This window comes from Physella acuta, unplaced genomic scaffold (assembly GCF_028476545.2).
Source record: "Physella acuta isolate Inbredline_101_S28 unplaced genomic scaffold, ASM2847654v3 ptg000305l, whole genome shotgun sequence".
Lineage (NCBI taxonomy): Eukaryota > Metazoa > Mollusca > Gastropoda > Physidae > Physella > Physella acuta.
Genome location: NW_026731824.1, coordinates 207373 through 226547, shown reverse-complemented (window position 1 = coordinate 226547; position 19175 = coordinate 207373). Strand labels below are relative to the sequence as shown.

The window sequence follows — 19175 nt, the reverse complement described above, 5'->3', positions numbered from 1 at the left end:
GAATTTTGGTGATTTTTTTAAATGCGAATATCCTGTAAGGAACATTACCTCTCAGCTACCAATGGTAGTGATGTCTGATGAAAATGTTTGCTACGGTTTTGTTACTGTTATTTTCAAATAATTATTGTATACGTCGAGCAGTGATTTGGTCTAAAGTAAACTAAACGCTGATGTATTTAAAGGCTTCTATTCAAAATGATTAACCTGAGACCATGAAGTGTTTACAATAGAAAAAAAAGACTCTTAAAGTCTAAATTTTTCTCACCATATCAAAAAGTAACTTCAAAAGCCAGAAGCGTCAGGTGGGGCGGGGGAGAGGAGCAGAATACCAATGTTATCGCACAATGATGCTACGTTACTGTATACCGTGACATCACCAGCCCGTTAATCATATTATAAAACTATTCTTAAAGTCCTTAGCAGAGAATAACAAGAACGAATATTTGCAATTTTTATTATTGTTGCTGTAATTTAGGTATGTATACAGTACACTTATTTTGTTAGCTTGAACATTATATCATGTGCTAACCAGCTTCTCTCAGTATTAATTTTGAAGCAAGAAACTAACCGTTTCAGAGAGTGCAACTTGATACGAACCAGCAATAATTTCCGCCAGACTCCCTGTGGCAAAAAATATGATTTACCAAAAATAAAATGTTAGAATAAATCAATTTTCAATTTTATGTTTTATGAAGTTTCTTTTACAAACTCACTTTTGCGTCCAACGTCTATCCATACAGTAAATTATAAATATTTTTTAAAAAATTGATAACTTAATTTTTATGGATTCAGCTTATGTTTCTGAACAAGTTGTTGCTTTATGTTACCTAAAATTATTCATTTTCAACAATGTGCTCAAACCACATGTATTTGAATTCTGATTTCAAAAGTCAACTTTAAAATATCATTTTACCATAATATAAAAAAGAAAAAACGAGAATAAGAATTTAACTGTAGATGATGTTATGCTTAATTTTACAGGCCCAAATGTTTAATCCCGCATTCTAAAATTTGTCATATTTAAATAATATTGATAAGTCGAGATCCTATTTGATATAAAATGTAATTATCAGTTAGCATGATTAAACTAGTTTTGTATAACTTTACAAAATCTGCCAAGTAATTTTTAAGTTAATTTGTCTATTTGTATTCATAAAATGTTTTTAACGGTCACAACATTATAAAATATGCACATATGACTAAAACCATTTATCTAAGAAACAATCATTCGTTGATAATGATAGAATCAAATAGTTTTAAGCATATAGAGAAACGTTTTAAACTAATTCAAGACTTAAACGAATTCATTGGAAACACATGGTAGTGAATTTTTTCTTCTTCAATCTAGAGAAGAATAAAAATACTAACTTAGTAGAAGGGTATGTATTTTGAGAACAAAATCTTTTAAAAATATTTTAAAAATACATTTTTACATTGAATCAAACTTGGCCACAACAAAAGTAATATGAATTCAATGAGTTATTGTGTAAAAAAAGTATTAAACACGAAAAATCAATAAAATGATATAAATCAGTATGAAAATATTAACAAAAAAGTTAAATTATAGAACAAATTAAAAAAAATACACTGATGGGATTTAATTCTATAAGCAAATACAATGAACGTGAGACCCTGCGCTTACTCAGTTTAGACTCATAAGGTAATTTTCTTTTGTACAACATGGACTCTTTAATTAATAGCTTAAAATTAGTACATTTAGTGTATTTTAAGAAATTACTCACTAATGATTTTCCTTTTTTTCGTCTTCATTGTAATTCTTGATGATTCTAAAAAAACAAGCGAAATATTATTGAAACAATAATAATAATACGTTCTCGAATATTTTTAGACAAAACAAGGAGATTGCGACTCCCGTGCAATTGTATAGACGAAATATTGTAACCGTGCTAAATGACTTGACTAAGTCAGTCCTCGCTACTCCTTATAGAAAATAGGGCCTCCACCGTTTCCTTCGATTTCTTCCAATCCCAGACTATTCAGAGCAAATACTGTATTTACGTATTTTTACAAAAATAAAAATAAAAATTCACAGGGAGCTTAGTATCATGATTTGAAGCGAAAAGGTATTTATCTATATAATACGAAACTTTAAAAGTTTTAACGTCGAAAAAGAATACACAATAATATGACGTCATTGATTCTAGAGTAAATTATATAATTTAAATTCTAATTCCGAAAACTTTACTCATTTATAATGACTTCATTGATACGTGGTAATAATGACACTAATATTACCGCCTAATTTTTTGTCTAATCTTAAAAAGGTTCTACAATGCAGCGATTCTTTCGAAATACATTTTTTACTTATTTATTACCCCGCTGCTACCCAAACCTATTCCGAAACCCGTTTCCATACCCTTACCCCTAAGCCTAACCTTAAACGTAAACAATCTTTAAACTAAATCTTAACGTAACCCTACACTAATTATTTACTTATCACCCACCATCCATTTAAATAAATAGAGAAGGCAATGATTGATACAGGTACCGGCAACGTGTGGTTTCTTTGATGGAATAATCAATCAAAAAAAGTTTATTTAATGATAAATAAAGTACCAAAAATAGATAGATTGTAAAGAAATTAATGTTTACGAGAGATCTATGAAACATACCACAGCTATATCCTGTCCGTTTAAACTCGATGTCTTCAACTTGAAGTATCTGTATATATATATATATATATATATATATATATATATATATATATATATATATATATATATATATATATATTTTTTATTTATATATATATATATATATATATATATATATATATATATATATATATACATATACATATATATATATATATATATATACATATACATATATATATATATATATATATATATATATATATATATATATATATATATATATATATATATATATATGACTGAGAACAGTTAATAATAAAATGTATCCATACTCGGTTATTATTTCAGCTGGATGAAGCTTTGATTACTCAATAGTTTGCAGATTTACGAAATAATGTCACCCCCCCTCCCCTCCATTTGTCGGGATCATAATTTTTTGTGCTTCAAAATCTATTTCACACAAATCACTTTTAAATTGAACTGAATTATTTCTATATATTTTGAAAATAGTTTTCTTCGGTGTAACATCCTAAATCGTGTTACAGGGCGCCGCACCACCTTGTGTCGATGTATAGATAGAGTCATGTCAATCGTTTTCATTTTTCAGTTAATTTGTTTTAATAGTTCGTCATCATACCATTTCTGTCACTGTATCTGAACAACAGGTTGACTTTGCGATGCAGGTGTTGAACGCTTGAGTATAGCTATAGAAAGATGCAAAAACATATTTGAAGCCGTACACACATACATTCACATTGTTAGAAAACAAGCTGCAAGTGCCTCCTTGCAGTCCCCTCTCTCTCTCTCTATCACTATCACTACACCCCACCCCCACATTGTCTGGTGAGCGGTGTTAACTCTAAATGTTTACAAATCGTAGAGCCGTAGAGCAGGGTTTCTATTAGGGGCAAATAATTTAGTTCGATTTTAAACTTACAGGAGGTAACTAAGAAATAACTAAGAGGAGGCTGCTTTCACGGGGGGGGGGGGGGGGTGGTGTAGGGTCGGGGTTAGGGAAAAGGGGGGGGGGGGGGGTTAGTGTTTTAAAGCAAATATTTTCAGTGGCAGCATTGGTACTGTCGAATTCACAAATAATGAATTACTGAAAAGTAAAAAATAAAACAACTAAATAGCGGCGTATGATACGCTGCGGGTCGGCTCGTATATATATATATTTATATATATAAATGTATAATAATATATAGTGCAATCTCTGATTCGGTTGAGTAAGTTTTTAATTGAATTAAATGTTTTATGTTTTGTGCAATAACGACAAAATTTGTTACAAAAATACCTCTTGGGCCTCCACCTTCACCTCCACCTCCACCTACACCTACACCTACACCTACACCTACACCTACTCCTACACCTAAATTTAATCCTGAAACCTAGCCTACCTCTACCCCTGTCCTTAACCCTACTCCTACACATACCTCTACCAAAACCCGTTTCCATTCTCATACTTATAAGCCTAAGGATAAGCTTAACCATAAACGCAAACAATCTTTAAACTAAATCTGACTGTAACCCTACACTTTAGCATTACATTTTTCTTACTTAACTGTATTGTACTCTAGCTTAATCTTTTCTAAATATTTTACTAATACTGTAATATTTTTTCCCATAACTCTATTTTACTCATTTTACACTCCTCCGTATTGTATTTTTCCAAACAACGTGAATCGGGTACCCTTTTGAATTGAGCACCGATTTCGAAAATATAGGTTTTTGCAGTAAGACTATTCTAGAGGCTTTATTCGGTATCTTGTTCTCGCGTTTAGCAAACGATTAAATAAAGACATTTGCTGTTTGTGTCTGATTTAACACAACTTTTTAATGAACATAAAATTGTTTTAGTATTTGCATAAATTCCACAATGCGACATCTCTTTACAGACAAAATTTTAATATATTTAAAATTAATACACTATACAATAATATACAGCATTTGAACTTATTTAATGTTTTCTCAAATCATTTGATTTAGAAAAAAATAATTACAAGCATTATTCTTTTATCATCATATACCACTTCAGTTTCATTAAAGCTTACCTACATGTCCAAGTAGGGGCAGCATCGTTTTTATGCTGTAATACATTCTCAAAATACATCGCGAGGCATCTGCCAACCATCTTTTCACAGGCTGAAGTGTACATTACGTTTACACGTTTGTATACATGTATTTTATCGAAATATTCTCCTACTAACTTTTTAATTTAAAAAAATGGAATTAGATTAAGGATTACTATGTTTTGCTATTTAGTGTGTACTTTTTTTTAAAAAATACCTGTTATTGTGTTTTCTTTTGATTGGACTTTTCGAATATTCATTGAAATTATTTTAAAAGCTTACCTATAGTTAAAGTGTCTTTGTTAAAGTCTGAAATTAATAATAATGTAATTTCTTAGAATACAAATGAGCCTTGGTATGGTTAAAAAAGAAGTTTTTTAAAAAAAGTTTGATGTAAAACTTTGCATGGGAAACTATACTATAAATTTTAGTAACATGTACCTTATATTATACACTTTTTCTTTAAGCTACACATTAAAAAAAAGTATTAGTCAAAAAGGAAATTTTAAGGATGACACGGAGCCGAGGAGTTTATTTGTTCATCATCTAGTTTACACAAGCAATGATGAAGTTTGTAATAAATCTAACAGAATTTATTTTATTTGCATAGACTAACTGCAGATATTATCTACAGCTGTTTGGACAAAAGTACATAACACAAACTATAAAATGTCTTAAAGAATAAATTTATGAATGACTAAAAGACCGAACGACCGAATAACGGAATGGCTAATTAACAGATCGACTGATTGCTTGATTAAAAATACAGAATGAATGACTGAATGCCGGAATGACCTAAGGCTAAAATGACTAAATTAATGATAGACCGATTAACTAAATAAATAAACGTAAGACAATTGGAACATAACTCCAAAACTTATTTTTAAACAGTGCTTACAATCATTATATATGCAAAGGATTTTAGCAAGTAAGTATAACGCCGAAAATTCAAAATAGTATGAGGAAAATATTGAATAAAAATAAATCAACGGTTCAAGCAAAGATATGCCCTACCATTAAAGTCAAAGGTGAAAGTAGCAATGCATAACAACAGTTTTTCTTAGGAATCGGATACTGCCAATATAATTTAGCTTCAGAAGAAAGTTAAAATAATATATGTTATTTCTTACTTGTTCTACGAAAAAAAAAACAATGACAAACCTAATCCCACTAAACTTACCACAGTTTAGGTCAAATCTAGCTAGTTCATCTTTAAATACATTCATTGTCTCGTCTAGTTCTTCTAATGTCGTGTTAAAACTATCTTGGTTACATTTGAAATAGGAAGCTAGCTCCCTAAGAATGAAAAACATTTATTTATTAAATTTCGTACTTACAAAATTATACCAGTAAGTTATTTTTTGTTTCTGGCTACGCACCTACACACACACACACATATATATATATATATATATATATATATATTTATATATATATGTATATATATATATATATATATATATATATATATATATATATATATACATATATATATATATATATATATATATATATATATATATATATATATATATAATATATATATATATATATATATATATATATATGACTGGAAACAGTTAATAATGAAATCCATATTCGGAAAGAAAGGTATTGTTGAGAGAGAGGGAGTAATGTAAAAAGTCCCTTTCCATAAAGACTTTTTAATTCGTATACGTATACATGGAAGTATAGTAATCATGCAAAAAAAAACAAAAAAACCAAACAAATAGAGATTAAAAATCTTGATGTTTTATCGTAACATAATCAGCATTTAATGTTCCCTCCGTCCCCTTCGTCCGCTTCATTGGCTATTCCGCACATTGCATGGACATCGTTGCCACAAGATCCACAAGAATGGGCTGCACTACAATATTTTTCACAAACTACACATAATCTGTTGAAGATATTCTTGTCACGCAACTAGTCTGGACGTTCCGCCACGGCAGCAGATGTGTTAGCTGAGGATATCGTTGCAGTTATGGCAACCTCCATTTCTTGTTCAATGTTCTCAAGATCTTCCCCAGTAACTCTTTAATCGAGAGCCTCTCTTGGTAGATTTTAAGTGCTAAGTCCTACTTTTACTTTGCATTCAAATAAGGCTTCGTATTACTCGATGAAGAGAACAGTTTTTCATAAATCAAATGAATCAGCTCAACGGGTTGAGAGTCTCAAATTCATGTCATCATCATGCTTTGAACGTCTTGGTTGACACGTTCTTCTGAACCTTGGCTTTGGCTATGCCTTGGTTTTCCGTGAACTAGTTTAAGACCATAGGTTCTTTTGTTCAGAAATATTTTGGTAGCCATCTGGTATGTCTATTTCTTGGTCTGACGGCCCTTTTGGTCCATGTCGCATTGCATATAGAATGCTATACAAACACGAGCCAAACAATACTTTACTCACAATGAAACAGCACCCAGAATAATGAAAACGCCATCACAACTTAGTCTAGATAGTAATTGGCCAGGACATCCCGGTCAGTGAGCGCATTGGCCGGCCAATGTACGAAATACGCTCTCAATGCTTTGGCCAAGAGAGCCGGCCAATTCGCACATTGGCCGGCCAATGCGTGCTTTGGCCGCACTTCGGGCTTTGACCGTAAGATATATAGAATTCTCTTCATACTGACTCATTTTCAGTGATTGCCGATAAACTGAAGTGTGATATTACTAAAGTTTTTTTAAATTTCCGAAAAAAAGATCACTTCTGACTGATCTCTTCAAAACTTTTCAAGCATGGTTGAACGTCATGTCAATGCCTTGTGATATAACAACTGCCTGAATTAAATGTTTAATTACTATTTTTAAAATGAATCAATATATAATTTATAGAGCATTCATTTCCCTTTCTATCAAACACACATTAATTGCGTCCTTCAGTGCACAATTATTTTTTTTAAGCATTACCATTCTATTTAAACAATGGAATATTATACAACACGGTTTAGGCGAGATCACTCCCCTTCATTTAAATACTACTCGAGAAATACATTAGAATGAAACCGAAAATCGGCAGCCAGTAAAATAAAACAGACATCACAAGATACATACATATGACATTAGTCGTTATTCACGCTAATTCGCGAATTAGCGGGTAATCATACGAATAATGTTGTTAATTTTAAGCTACTTTTATATTGGCCAATAAGGCCGACCTTTGTGCGTTTGCCTCACTTTGGGCTTTATATATTAACAATACATATTTAATTATTAGATTATATATACTTTTAAAATATAACAAAAATATTGTTTATTTAATGGTAATTAACTTACTGGCAGATAAATTCAGGAGTGTAAAGATATAACTGAAGTCTGTCCAGATAAGTATTCAAGCATTTGTCCTCTCTTTCCTCAAACTCTGTTGAGTTTACGAAAGCTTTGTACAAGGTATTATTGTCACAAAGAGGTGAGCGTTTAAAGAAGAGGTTTGATTTTAAGTTTTCTATTTTTTTAACCACTCCCAATGCACAAATTGTTTTTGTTTCTGACCTCACGGGTTTTATTTTTTGTGAAGGCAAAATTTAAATGGATATACATATATAAAAGTAAATAGTGTGCAGTTAATTTTAAATATATCTAAAAAAAATATTAGTAATTCATTATGCTTTTACGTACAACTAAAAATGAGTTGTCTGCGTCATAACTGTAGCGACAAGTGTGAGTGAAAACGACAAGTCGAAAAATTGAAAGATGTTTTGGTAAGTTTAAGATAAATCATACGATGATTGGCGATTAATGCAGAATGACTTTGTTAAATGCAAATTATTTTAAATTAAATATAAGAAAAAAGGAAGCTGGAATAAATTAATAACAACCATAATAATACACCAAGAAATAAACTTTCATTCAATACGCATATTATATGAAAGTAATTGTTCTAACCTTTAGTGATTTGATTAGTCAAATTTGTATACACATAACGAGAATCTATTCCTGAAAACAAACAAAATAAGTTAAAGATGATTCAAATAATTGTAGTCTACTATACATACATTTTATGTAGCGACTCATTTAACTGTTGAACAATTTCGCGCATTTGGCTGTTTAGTCAATACATGACATTTTCTAATGAACTCTGTTTTTTTGGGTGTTAATTTCTTGTCCGAACCTTCCTTTAGCCTCTCAAATACCTTGCTAGGGACAGATAAAAATATGATTTCTTTCCCTGATAATTACATGCAAAATGCAATCTGGGTGTGTTTTAGGAATAATTTTAGTTGAGCTGTAGAATGTTCTAAAAAACATACTTTAATGAAATCAATCGGATAGTCTTAGATATACTTGAATGCGACGATTTAACTTTTTTTTAATGCAGACACCATTTCTTCTTTTTCTAAGGGCTTATTTGTATAATTTGAGGCTAACCACACCAATACAATTTAGTATTATGTATAAACGTGTTGTGCTCAATATGGCCGGTTGACTCTGATTTCACCCTATTTTACTTTTTGGATATACAAGGCTGCCGTTATTTGATTTTGAAGTTATCTACCCTAAATATGCCGAGGTTTCTTCTTTTTCTTCATTCTTAATTTTAATGTTGGAAAGGATCCCCTTCAACACGAATAAGTATACGTGTCAACTGGTTATGCGCCATTGAGGCCAAGGACTCCGATTTCAGCCTGCTTTTCTTATTTTGCTTCCGTAGCCTTTGTCTAACCAAGAATCATAAGATACCATTATGTATATATATTTTTTTACATAGGCCTATATATATATATATATATATATATATATATATATATATATATATATATATATATATATATATATATATATATATATATATATATATATGAAGAGTTTATTTTCAAAACGCGATAAGCGCCATTTTTGAAAAAAATTAGATAACGTGCCCATATTGTAAAGCTACTCAGTTACTATTAGGAAAACTTAATTTTAACCTTCAGGGCGCAAAATTTTCATTTTATTTCTGTTTTTGAAAAACAGTTTTAGCATATTGTACAATGGCTTTGTGTAGGAGAAAAGTGCGATTTTCTCAAATCCCAAATTTTGGATATATTGCATTTTGAAAATCAACTCTTCATATATATATATATATATATATATATATATATATATATATATATATATATATATATATATATATATATATATATATATATATATATGCTCCCTAAATTTTACAATTTTAGTTTTTTAAACTATTTGTAATATTCTAACAAGCATTAGTTAGTTATACAGACAGACATAAAACCTGTCTAAAAGTAGGCCTATTTATCTGAAATTATATTTACAACGCTGATTTTTGGGTAATATTTAAGGCATGCAATTGTTTAGTGATTCAGCTGAGAAGTGTAGTGCTCTAACTAAGCTCTTAATTATTACAATGATAATAACCTCAATAAGAAACAAAATATGTTCTTTTTGTTGAGTTGTATTTCTACCGACAGAACGCGATGAAATAAAGTAAAAGATTATCTGGAAACGTTTTCTCCACAGAACATGACCAATGTATACTTAAGCGTTCACTCTTACAGAACATGTTATACAACATTTTAGAAAATCAACATAGCCTTTGTCCTGGAGCGTCTGCTATATTGACCAGATAATTATAAATTAATAGAAATAATAATCATTAAAAAACGTAAATGATGTGCACGGAACTTTATTATTTGAAGGCAAAATTGATCATCATTGAACTATAGAAAATCTAGAGAAAGTGTTCAGTGTGCGAAAACAAAAACGTAGTCGAAAACTCGAAAATGGGTGTGATTTTGTGCCCTTCAGAAGATGTTCCATATACCCATAACATGTATAGTTTAAGCCTACATATACATACGTGATGTCAGGTCTAGTATACATGTTGTAATTGTAAACACGCTGCTACAAACGTTTATTATGGGGAAATAGCTTTCGTGCCAACGTCCGACACCCGACACAAAAGCGTATTTTAAATTTAGTGTTAAAATGTTAATACCAACATATAAGATAAAAAAAATATTGCTCACCCAACATTATCCGCAGTTCTTCATCGATGTCTTGGAAGTTATAAAAAAATTGAATTGTTTTATTAATTGTACTCTAACAATTAAATCTAACATAATATATAAATCATCAAACACAACTTTGATATCATTTTTTTATAAATGTGTCACAAAATCACATTACAAAGTTGGCAAGTAGGTAAAGACTTGGATACAATAAAATTTGACTTTAAATTTGACTTAATTGGAAGAGTAATATTTTTAATGGATAAATAAAAAAAATAAAAAAATAGTAGGCAGATTTGTACGACTCTTTCCACACTATTATACGTGCAGTACCATGTTCATTAGGTGAGCAATTGTTTTAAGTCATGCAACTCTATTGCAAATTTAAAAAAAAAATTAAAGTAATGAAAAAATGCATAAAAACGTTATAATAACAAGCTTTTATGTAATAATGCACTAAAAAGGAGAAAAATGATTTCCTTTAAATATATAATAATACACTACTATTCAAATTACTATAACGATGAGCGTGGGTACCTTTTTAAGTATTAGTAAAGATATCCAATAGATAATATAGTAACCCACGCTTTTCTTTATAGTTATTTAAATAGTAGAGTATTTAAATACATTTGAAGAAATTCATTTATTTTCTCTTTTTTTAGTGCTTAAAACATAAACGCTTGTTATTAAAACGTTTTTATGCATTTTTTAAAATAATTTAGGTAATGTTTGTAAAGTTAATTTTGGTACAATAGTTATGCAGCTTGAATAGTAACATTTTTAGAATATAGTGTAACAAATATAATGAAATTTGAAGTATTGTATAACATAAATATGAGTGTATAAAATAGACCCACCACAGTTTTTATTGTGAAATGAGAATTTACTGGAAATCTCATTAATTAACTTTTGTATTTCTTCCACATCTTCATTTTCCAGGTTAACGATGCACTTTATGTATTCATTAATTCCCCTATAACAAATATTTAACATTGACTTCAAATAAGTTTCAACAGTGTTGTGTTGTACAAAAGTACAAAGTGCAATTTTTACTTAAGTAGTTAAAGATTAAAGTTTAAAAAAATAATATGATCATAATTTTTATTTTAAAAAAAGCATTATAATAATTAAAGATGAGTAATGTCTTAACTTAAAGTAAATAAAGTATTCCACATATACATTGCAAACACTTATTTTAGGAGCAGAACTCAACCTTATCAGTTTATATATATATATATATATATATATATATATATATATATATATATATATATATATGTATATATATATATATATATATATATATATATATATATTACGACCCCCCCCCCCATAGTTAATCATTTTGATCTAGGCTGGGAATCGTGAACAAGAACATGAACTAATAAAGTATTCCACATATACATTGCAAACACTTATTTTAGGAGCAGAACTCAACCTTATCAGTTTATATATATATATATATATATATATATATATATATATATATATATATATATATATATATATATATATATATATATATATATATATATATATATATATATATATATATTACGACCCCCCCCCCCATAGTTAATCATTTTGATCTAGGCTGGGAATCGTGAACAAGAACATGAACTAATAATAAATAATCACAAATATCAATGATTTCTTTTTATTGCACAATAACACTAACCCGCCACCACATGAAAACACTCAGAAAAATACAACTATGTCCTTAACGGTCAATATTAGCCTAAGTCTACTACAGACATCCCGTAGCTTTGCCACCAGTTCACAGAGAGACGTCCCCTTAGTCCTACTCCTACCCTAGCTAACCGAGTGTGTTAGTGTCTTTGTGTCCAAGTTTAACCTCTCCCAACAACCTCCACCGTGCTTCATTTTGGGAAATTTCCGCCCAAGCAGGTGTTAGATCTACCTATCGGCCATCTCTGGCCAGAGAATAAATTACAGCCCTAACTGACCGTAACGTCTCCTCTACGACCACCTGCGCCAGTCTGTGCATTTCTCATTACGGCCTGGTCCAACCACAAAAAAGGGCTGGACCGTCCAGACAATGACCCCCCCTTCCATCCATAAACCACTAGAAGACGCCCGGTAATGATAATGTCTTTATTATCAAGTATCGATGGTGTCATTATTATTGTGTATTTTTGTGGGCAATGACTTTTTAATTGTATGTTTACTCAATGACGTCATGTTATTGTGACAGGGGTCTCCAAACTACGGCCCGCGGGCCGGATGCGGCCCGCGACGTCATTTTATCCGGCCCGCGACGATCTTTTTGTCCAATGAATAAATGTTTGTTGGAGGTGGCTGATGAGCTTAGCAGAGAAAATTCAAAACTATTTGAAAAATGTAGCTGTGTGCAAATACAATTACTCGCCGTGTTGCAGACATTGGTGAAAACATTGCGACTCAAATAGCGAAAAATTCAAGCAAGTTCAGCCATTTTTCAATTGCAATGGATGAGTCGCTGGTCAGTTGTTCCACCTATCAAATTCGTGTGTTCATTAGAGGTGTGGGTGAAGACCTGAACATAACACAAGAGCTGGCTTCTCTACAAATAATGTATGACACTGTTACCGGAGAGGATATTTAATCATAGATAGTTCAGAGACAAACACAAAATCGCAAGATTTACCATATTTCACATCAGTAAGATTGCTAATTTTGCGAGAAAATTCTGAGCAGAGTATCTAAGAAAAGAAATAGGTGACTTCCTGATAGTAAAGGCAAGTCACAGCCATTATTGTCTGATGAGAAATGGGTATAGAAATTGGCCTCTGCTGCAGACATAACTAGTCATTTAAATTTTCTGAACCTAAAACGGCAAGAGAGTGAAATCTAGTTTCTGATCTATAACCCACATAAAGGCCTTTAGATACAAACTTGACATGTTTTTGGAACAAGTACAGGCCAACAACTTGACGCATTTTCAGCAGTGCAAGGTCTTTACGGCTGAAGCAACCACTGAGTTCCCCACGTCATTTGCATACGAGATCATCAAAGACTTCTAGCTGCAGTTTCGGTAGCGGTTCTCTTACGTGGATTCAAAGGCACAAAAACTGAGACTGTTTTAAAACCCATTTGAAACAAATGTGGCCAGTTGCAAAGATGAACTGCAGCTGGAGGTCAATGAATTGCAAGAAAATGACTTCCTTAGAGACCCGTTCAAAGAAGGGCAGATGGGTTTTCATACGTTTTTGCACAAGGAAGACTTTCCAAACATTAAAACTTTTACATCAAAGTACCTTTCAAATTTTCAAACAACATACCTGTGTGAACAAACATTTTCAAGAATGAAATACGTGAAGAACAATTTGAGGGCAAACGTGGACCTCGGGTGGGGGTGGACGGGGGTAGACACTTAAAATGTGTATATATTTCTATATAAATTATATTTCGTTCGGGGGGGGGGGTGAGGAGAGGAGGGGCGGTAGACGTTCTTCGGGGGGTGGGGGGGGGGGGCGCCACAACCCCGAAGAGATGCCTTAAAGAAACTCTGGCCCCCGAACTAATATTTGATAGTAATGAGGCCCTCGGGCTAAAAAGTTTGGAGACTCCTGTTATTGTGTATACTTTCCCGGGTTTAGAAAATTTCCTACTATATGTTCCATATGACATCACGTTTCGTTTTCCGTATTACTGTGTATGTTTTTACCTTCCTTGTGTTTTCTCTACAGCGTTCCCAAAAGGTAGATTGATAGATAGACAGACAGCAAAACTATTATTATAGACGAGATTAATGTCCCGCTAAGGGAGAGATACAACAGGCGCTAGGTTGATAATTTTGTCTTTTTCTGTAAATTGAAACCAAAACCAAAATCACCACCTAAACTTAAAATGCAACCGAAAACGAGAATGTCAATGTAAACGGATTTTTATCCAAAATCGGCATTTTCATCTAATTTAAGCTTGATCTACAAGTAGTTTCAGCACATTAATACTAAATAGTCGTTGCCACTCCACTAAACCTTGCACATAAGCTCAAACATGACAAAAGTCTCATTTAAAGTTTATTTCAGGCGACTACATAGGGGTCGTGGGTAGAGAGGGCTCCCCCCCCCCCCCCGAAGCACGTCTACCGTCCCATTCCACAAAATATAATTTATATAGAAAATTTAGTCCACCCCACCCCCTAAAATTTCCAGTACCCCCTTCCACCCCTTTGGGGAGAAAAATGTCTGAAAGTAACAGTGGTCGTATTTCCAGAACATACGGCGGGAAGGGTGGGGCTCTGCCCCCCCCCCCCCACCCCATACCCAAAGAGTTGCATGAAAAACAATTTATATATAAAATATTTTCAATTACCAGTGATTTTTTTCCTCGAAGAGTGGGTTCGGGGAGGGGGGGGACTTGAAATTTTCATGGGCGGGGTGGACTAAGTTTTACGAGAGAGGGAGGCGAACACTGGAAAAAAGTTTTTTTTTTATAAAATATATTTCGTTACAGGGGGTGGTAGCCGTTCTTCAGCGGGCTTCGTTACACATATTTATATTATAAATGGGCATTTTTATATTATTGGTATACTTAATGTGCATACCTATTTCAACTTTACTTATGCTAGAAAAAAATGAGTATAAAAAGTTCGTGTCCATGTTTTTTTTCTTCTAATTACATCTCTTAAATCAGTGGATATATAGCTTCATCTAGTATAACAGAAGAACATACCCTATACAACTTTCATGAAAACCTAACCAAGACTATCAACAAAACATATGAAACTAAAACGTGTATGTAACACATATGGTTACCAGCCAAGGGGGATAACAAATAAAGTTTACCTCAGTGAGTGAGGGTTACATGTATGCTAAAGAAGATTTTATTCAAGATTTCTGTATGTGAGATTAATTATGAATAAAAAATATCAAAAGCAAGTAAAATAATGTATGTTTCAAGAAAAAAAAAGTATTGGCTCCATTAACAAATGAAATACCTTGTACAATGTAATACTTAATCTACAATGTAATACTTAATTTAGTTAATAAACGTTAGAGATTTATAAAATCCAATGTGTTTAGCTTTTCGTGGGTAAATGCTTTTTGTTCATTGACTTTAATTGTTAATGTCAGTGTATGAAAGTATTGAAAAAAATACAAAAATAAAGTACAGGTATATGCAATGATTTTCAACAACAATCAATCTAAAGAACATTTCAAGTTAAATTTCAAGATTCTAATTTTACGGTATTAGTAACTATATTACGTATCAATTTTAATCACCAAAAATTCAAATTCTTCATATGTTAACTGCTTATATTAGTATTGACTTGTGACATTAAATAATCATATCAAGTGGTAATATCTTAAAATATAAACAATGAAACTAACACCAGTTGTTTAAAAAAAGTGCATTGCTCTGTAACCAATGCAGAACCACTGTAAACATTGCAACCATGTATTAAAACAACTCTGTAAAAAAGCCTTACCTGCATATCTGGTCTTCTGTTTCATCTGTATTCATAAATGATGTTAGACAGATGTGTTTATCTTTGCAACAAACTGATTCTAAATAGATGCACGCTCATTAATAACATTCAAACAATGTAAGAAATTAAGGTAAGAAGTGTGTGCTATCGTGCTTTAAATATTATTTATAACTTGCAGATTACTTGTGGGTTTACTACAACTTTTACAGAATCGTAACGAGTAATTTTGAATATTTATATTTGTCATTATGACTCACAACAAAATATGCCGCTACATTAAAGCTATCTACAATAAACCGGGAGTGATCTCCCCTAAACTTTCTCAAATATTTTTTTATAAAATAACAGGGGATGGGAACTCGGGCTATAGACATGATTTTTAATCCATTTTAAATACTTAAAGTTTTAAAAATAGAATAAAATCTCGTAGACAAAAGAATTGCACACCGAGTGAACGCTAAATAAAAAGTGCATAATAGTGCGCAATATTATTAGTACTTTAAAAATTTACATTAGTTTTTTGAGAAATCGGAAGTAGCGTAAATTACTACTTCCGGTCAACGGAAATTACTCAAAATTAAACAAAAGGTAGAGAATTAGATCTTTTACTTACATGTGAAATGTCATTTATCTATCTGAAATAGTACTCAAGTTATAGGCTTTTGAAAAATTCAAAGTAGGAAAAGTACCACTTCCGGTTATTGGAAATCGCTCAAAAGTTGATAAGTATCTACGATTTTGATAAAATACTTATATATGAAATTTCATCAACCTAGCTATAAGGGTACTCAAGACAGACAGACACACAGACAGACTCACAGACATACGGACAAGATTGCAAAATTATGTTTTTCCGTATCAGTGAGGTGTAAAACGTCGAGATTTGTAAAAATCTCGATTTTTTTTTTTGCACGATTACAAGACTTTCTCTATACTTTGTATATACGAGAAAGTAAAAAGCTCGTCAATGCTCCTGTTGCAATATTACGCATTTGTATTATTTATATATAGACCTTCGAGTTGCATTTTCATGATATAACTATCTTCACAGCCCATCAAAACACAGGCACTACAAAATTTAATTTTATGTTAGGTAGACATTCAGTTTTATAAGTCAAATTTTAAGGATAAAATTTCATGGAAACAACAGGTATACAAAAAACTGAATACTTATCTTTAAATTTGAATATCTTTTGTTTTCTAACTATTACAAAGTAACAATCAAACCAATATGTAATCGACTCCTTTTATTGAACAGATGCTGAAAGGGTTTCTTTTTATCTCATTTCAAACAAAACCAATTCCTACACGTTAAACTTAATCTAAATCTTAACATTAACCTCTGAACCGGAATCGAAAATCTACCTGGAACGAAGTCTTTGGCTCTGGTAAAGTAGAAGTAACCGCATCTCACGCAGTAGCGTAGCGAGGGGGGGGGGGGGCGGGGGGGGACGGCATATGTCCCCGGGCGCCGACCTTAGGGGGCGCCAAAATGGGTTGGAAACATAAATTGAAAGGTTGAGGGGGGGTGCAAATGGAATTCTCAAGGGGGGGGGGGGTGCAAATCGAAAGTTTGAGGGGGGGTGCAAATCGAAATCTTGAGGGGGGGGGGGTGCAAATCGAAAAGTTTGTCCCCGGGCGCCGGGAAGGGTCGCTACGCCTCTGATCTCACGATTGTCCTTGCTAAGTCTATTATAAATATTTTTTTTTCACCTGACCTAGTCGAAATTTCTTTAATTTTTTTGCTTTTTTTTACCAAATGTTAATCTAATTCAATAATTTAAAAAAAAATTGTACTAATATTTCAAAATAGCATAATCTGTTAAAGGGTCATGGGAGCTTTGTCCACCTGTGCTTGACGAAAGTGGCTTTGGCCATAGCTGTGTTGACTACGGCGGGGCATCGACCACATCAGAGGGTTGACCAAATTAAGTTTTTATAATAGGGCTAAGGTTAGGGCTAGGGCTAGGGCTAGGGCTAGGGCTAGGGCTAGGGCTAGGGCTAGGGCTAGGGCTAGGGCTAGGGCTAGGGCTAGGGCTAGGGCTAGGGCTAGGGCTAGGGCTAGGGCTAGGGCTAGGGCTAGGGCTAGGGCTAGGGCTAGGGCTAGGGCTAGGGCTAGGGCTAGGGCTAGGGCTAGGGCTAGGGCTAGGGCTAGGGCTAGGGCTAGGGCTAGGGCTAGGGCTAGGGCTAGGGCTAGGGCTAGGGCTAGCGCTAGGGCTAGGGCTAGGGCTAGGGCTAGGGCTAGGGCTAGGGCTAGGGCTAGGGCTAGGGCTAGGGCTAGGGCTAAGGAAGTATATGTGTGTCCGTCCGTCCGTCCGTCCATCTTTCTATTCATTCTTTATACATGTATTTATGTATTCATTAATTTAATATATATGCGTGACGTATATTTGAGGAGGTCCACAAAACATTTTGACATTGATAATTGTTTCCTTTTTAGCACTCTCCGAATTCATGCGAAATATTTTTATCTTTTGTAAAATTTCGAATTTTAGTAAAATTGACGTCCTAATTTTACTAAAAGTCACTTAAGTGCACATTACTATTTTAAATATCCCATTACATTGTGGCATATCTATAATATGCATGTATTATTATGCATGGTTAATATATTAAATGCAGCTATTCAACATTTTTAAAAAATACTTACTGGTTTGAATGAATGCACACAAATTAACCAGTATAAAAAATGTGGCACATAAATTCATTTTGTAAATTAAACAAAAGTGACAATGTTTATACAACTTCAGCAAGATATATATCCTTCACATGCATTTAAAATAAAATCATAATCATTTGCAACATCAATAAATCTGTATAAACAAGCAATATTATGATCTGATTTATGAACATAAGAAAACTACATAGGAGTAAGACAAACAGCAAAAAGCAAATCAAACTGCGAGTCTCGTATGAATGTACGTGGCGACAATAGTGTCGCTTGCTGTGTCAACCTGTAATTTCTGGGATCGCACAGAGGACACCACTGCGCAAACGCAGGTTTTAAGGAAGTAAAACGCAATTGATACACGGTTGATTCCGGCATATATTATGATAACTGACTTTTAAAAAAAAAATATTGTAGCTGCAGCTTTTAG

At 32.5% G+C, this 19175-nt stretch overlaps 1 protein-coding gene across 2 annotated transcripts; it reads right to left on the bottom strand.

Moving 5' to 3' along the window:
- Positions 1-448: 448 nt before the first annotated feature.
- Positions 449-18985, bottom strand: LOC131939964 (uncharacterized). 2 transcript variants are annotated; one of them, XM_059298493.1, is made up of 13 exons: positions 18728-18985; positions 16078-16156; positions 11501-11616; positions 10662-10691; positions 8572-8622; positions 7963-8047; positions 5868-5983; positions 4970-4996; positions 4670-4760; positions 3256-3322; positions 2634-2682; positions 1743-1787; positions 449-621 (listed from the first exon to the last, which is right to left on the bottom strand). In XM_059298493.1, the coding sequence occupies exons 1-13, from the start codon at positions 18783-18785 to the stop codon at positions 545-547; spliced, it is 891 nt and encodes a 296-aa protein (XP_059154476.1). In that variant the 5' UTR covers positions 18786-18985; the 3' UTR covers positions 449-544. The 2 variants fall into 2 exon arrangements, with proteins under 2 accessions (XP_059154476.1, XP_059154477.1); XM_059298494.1 differs by having other exon boundaries at positions 16078-16102.
- Between the last annotated feature and the right edge of the window lie 190 nt (positions 18986-19175).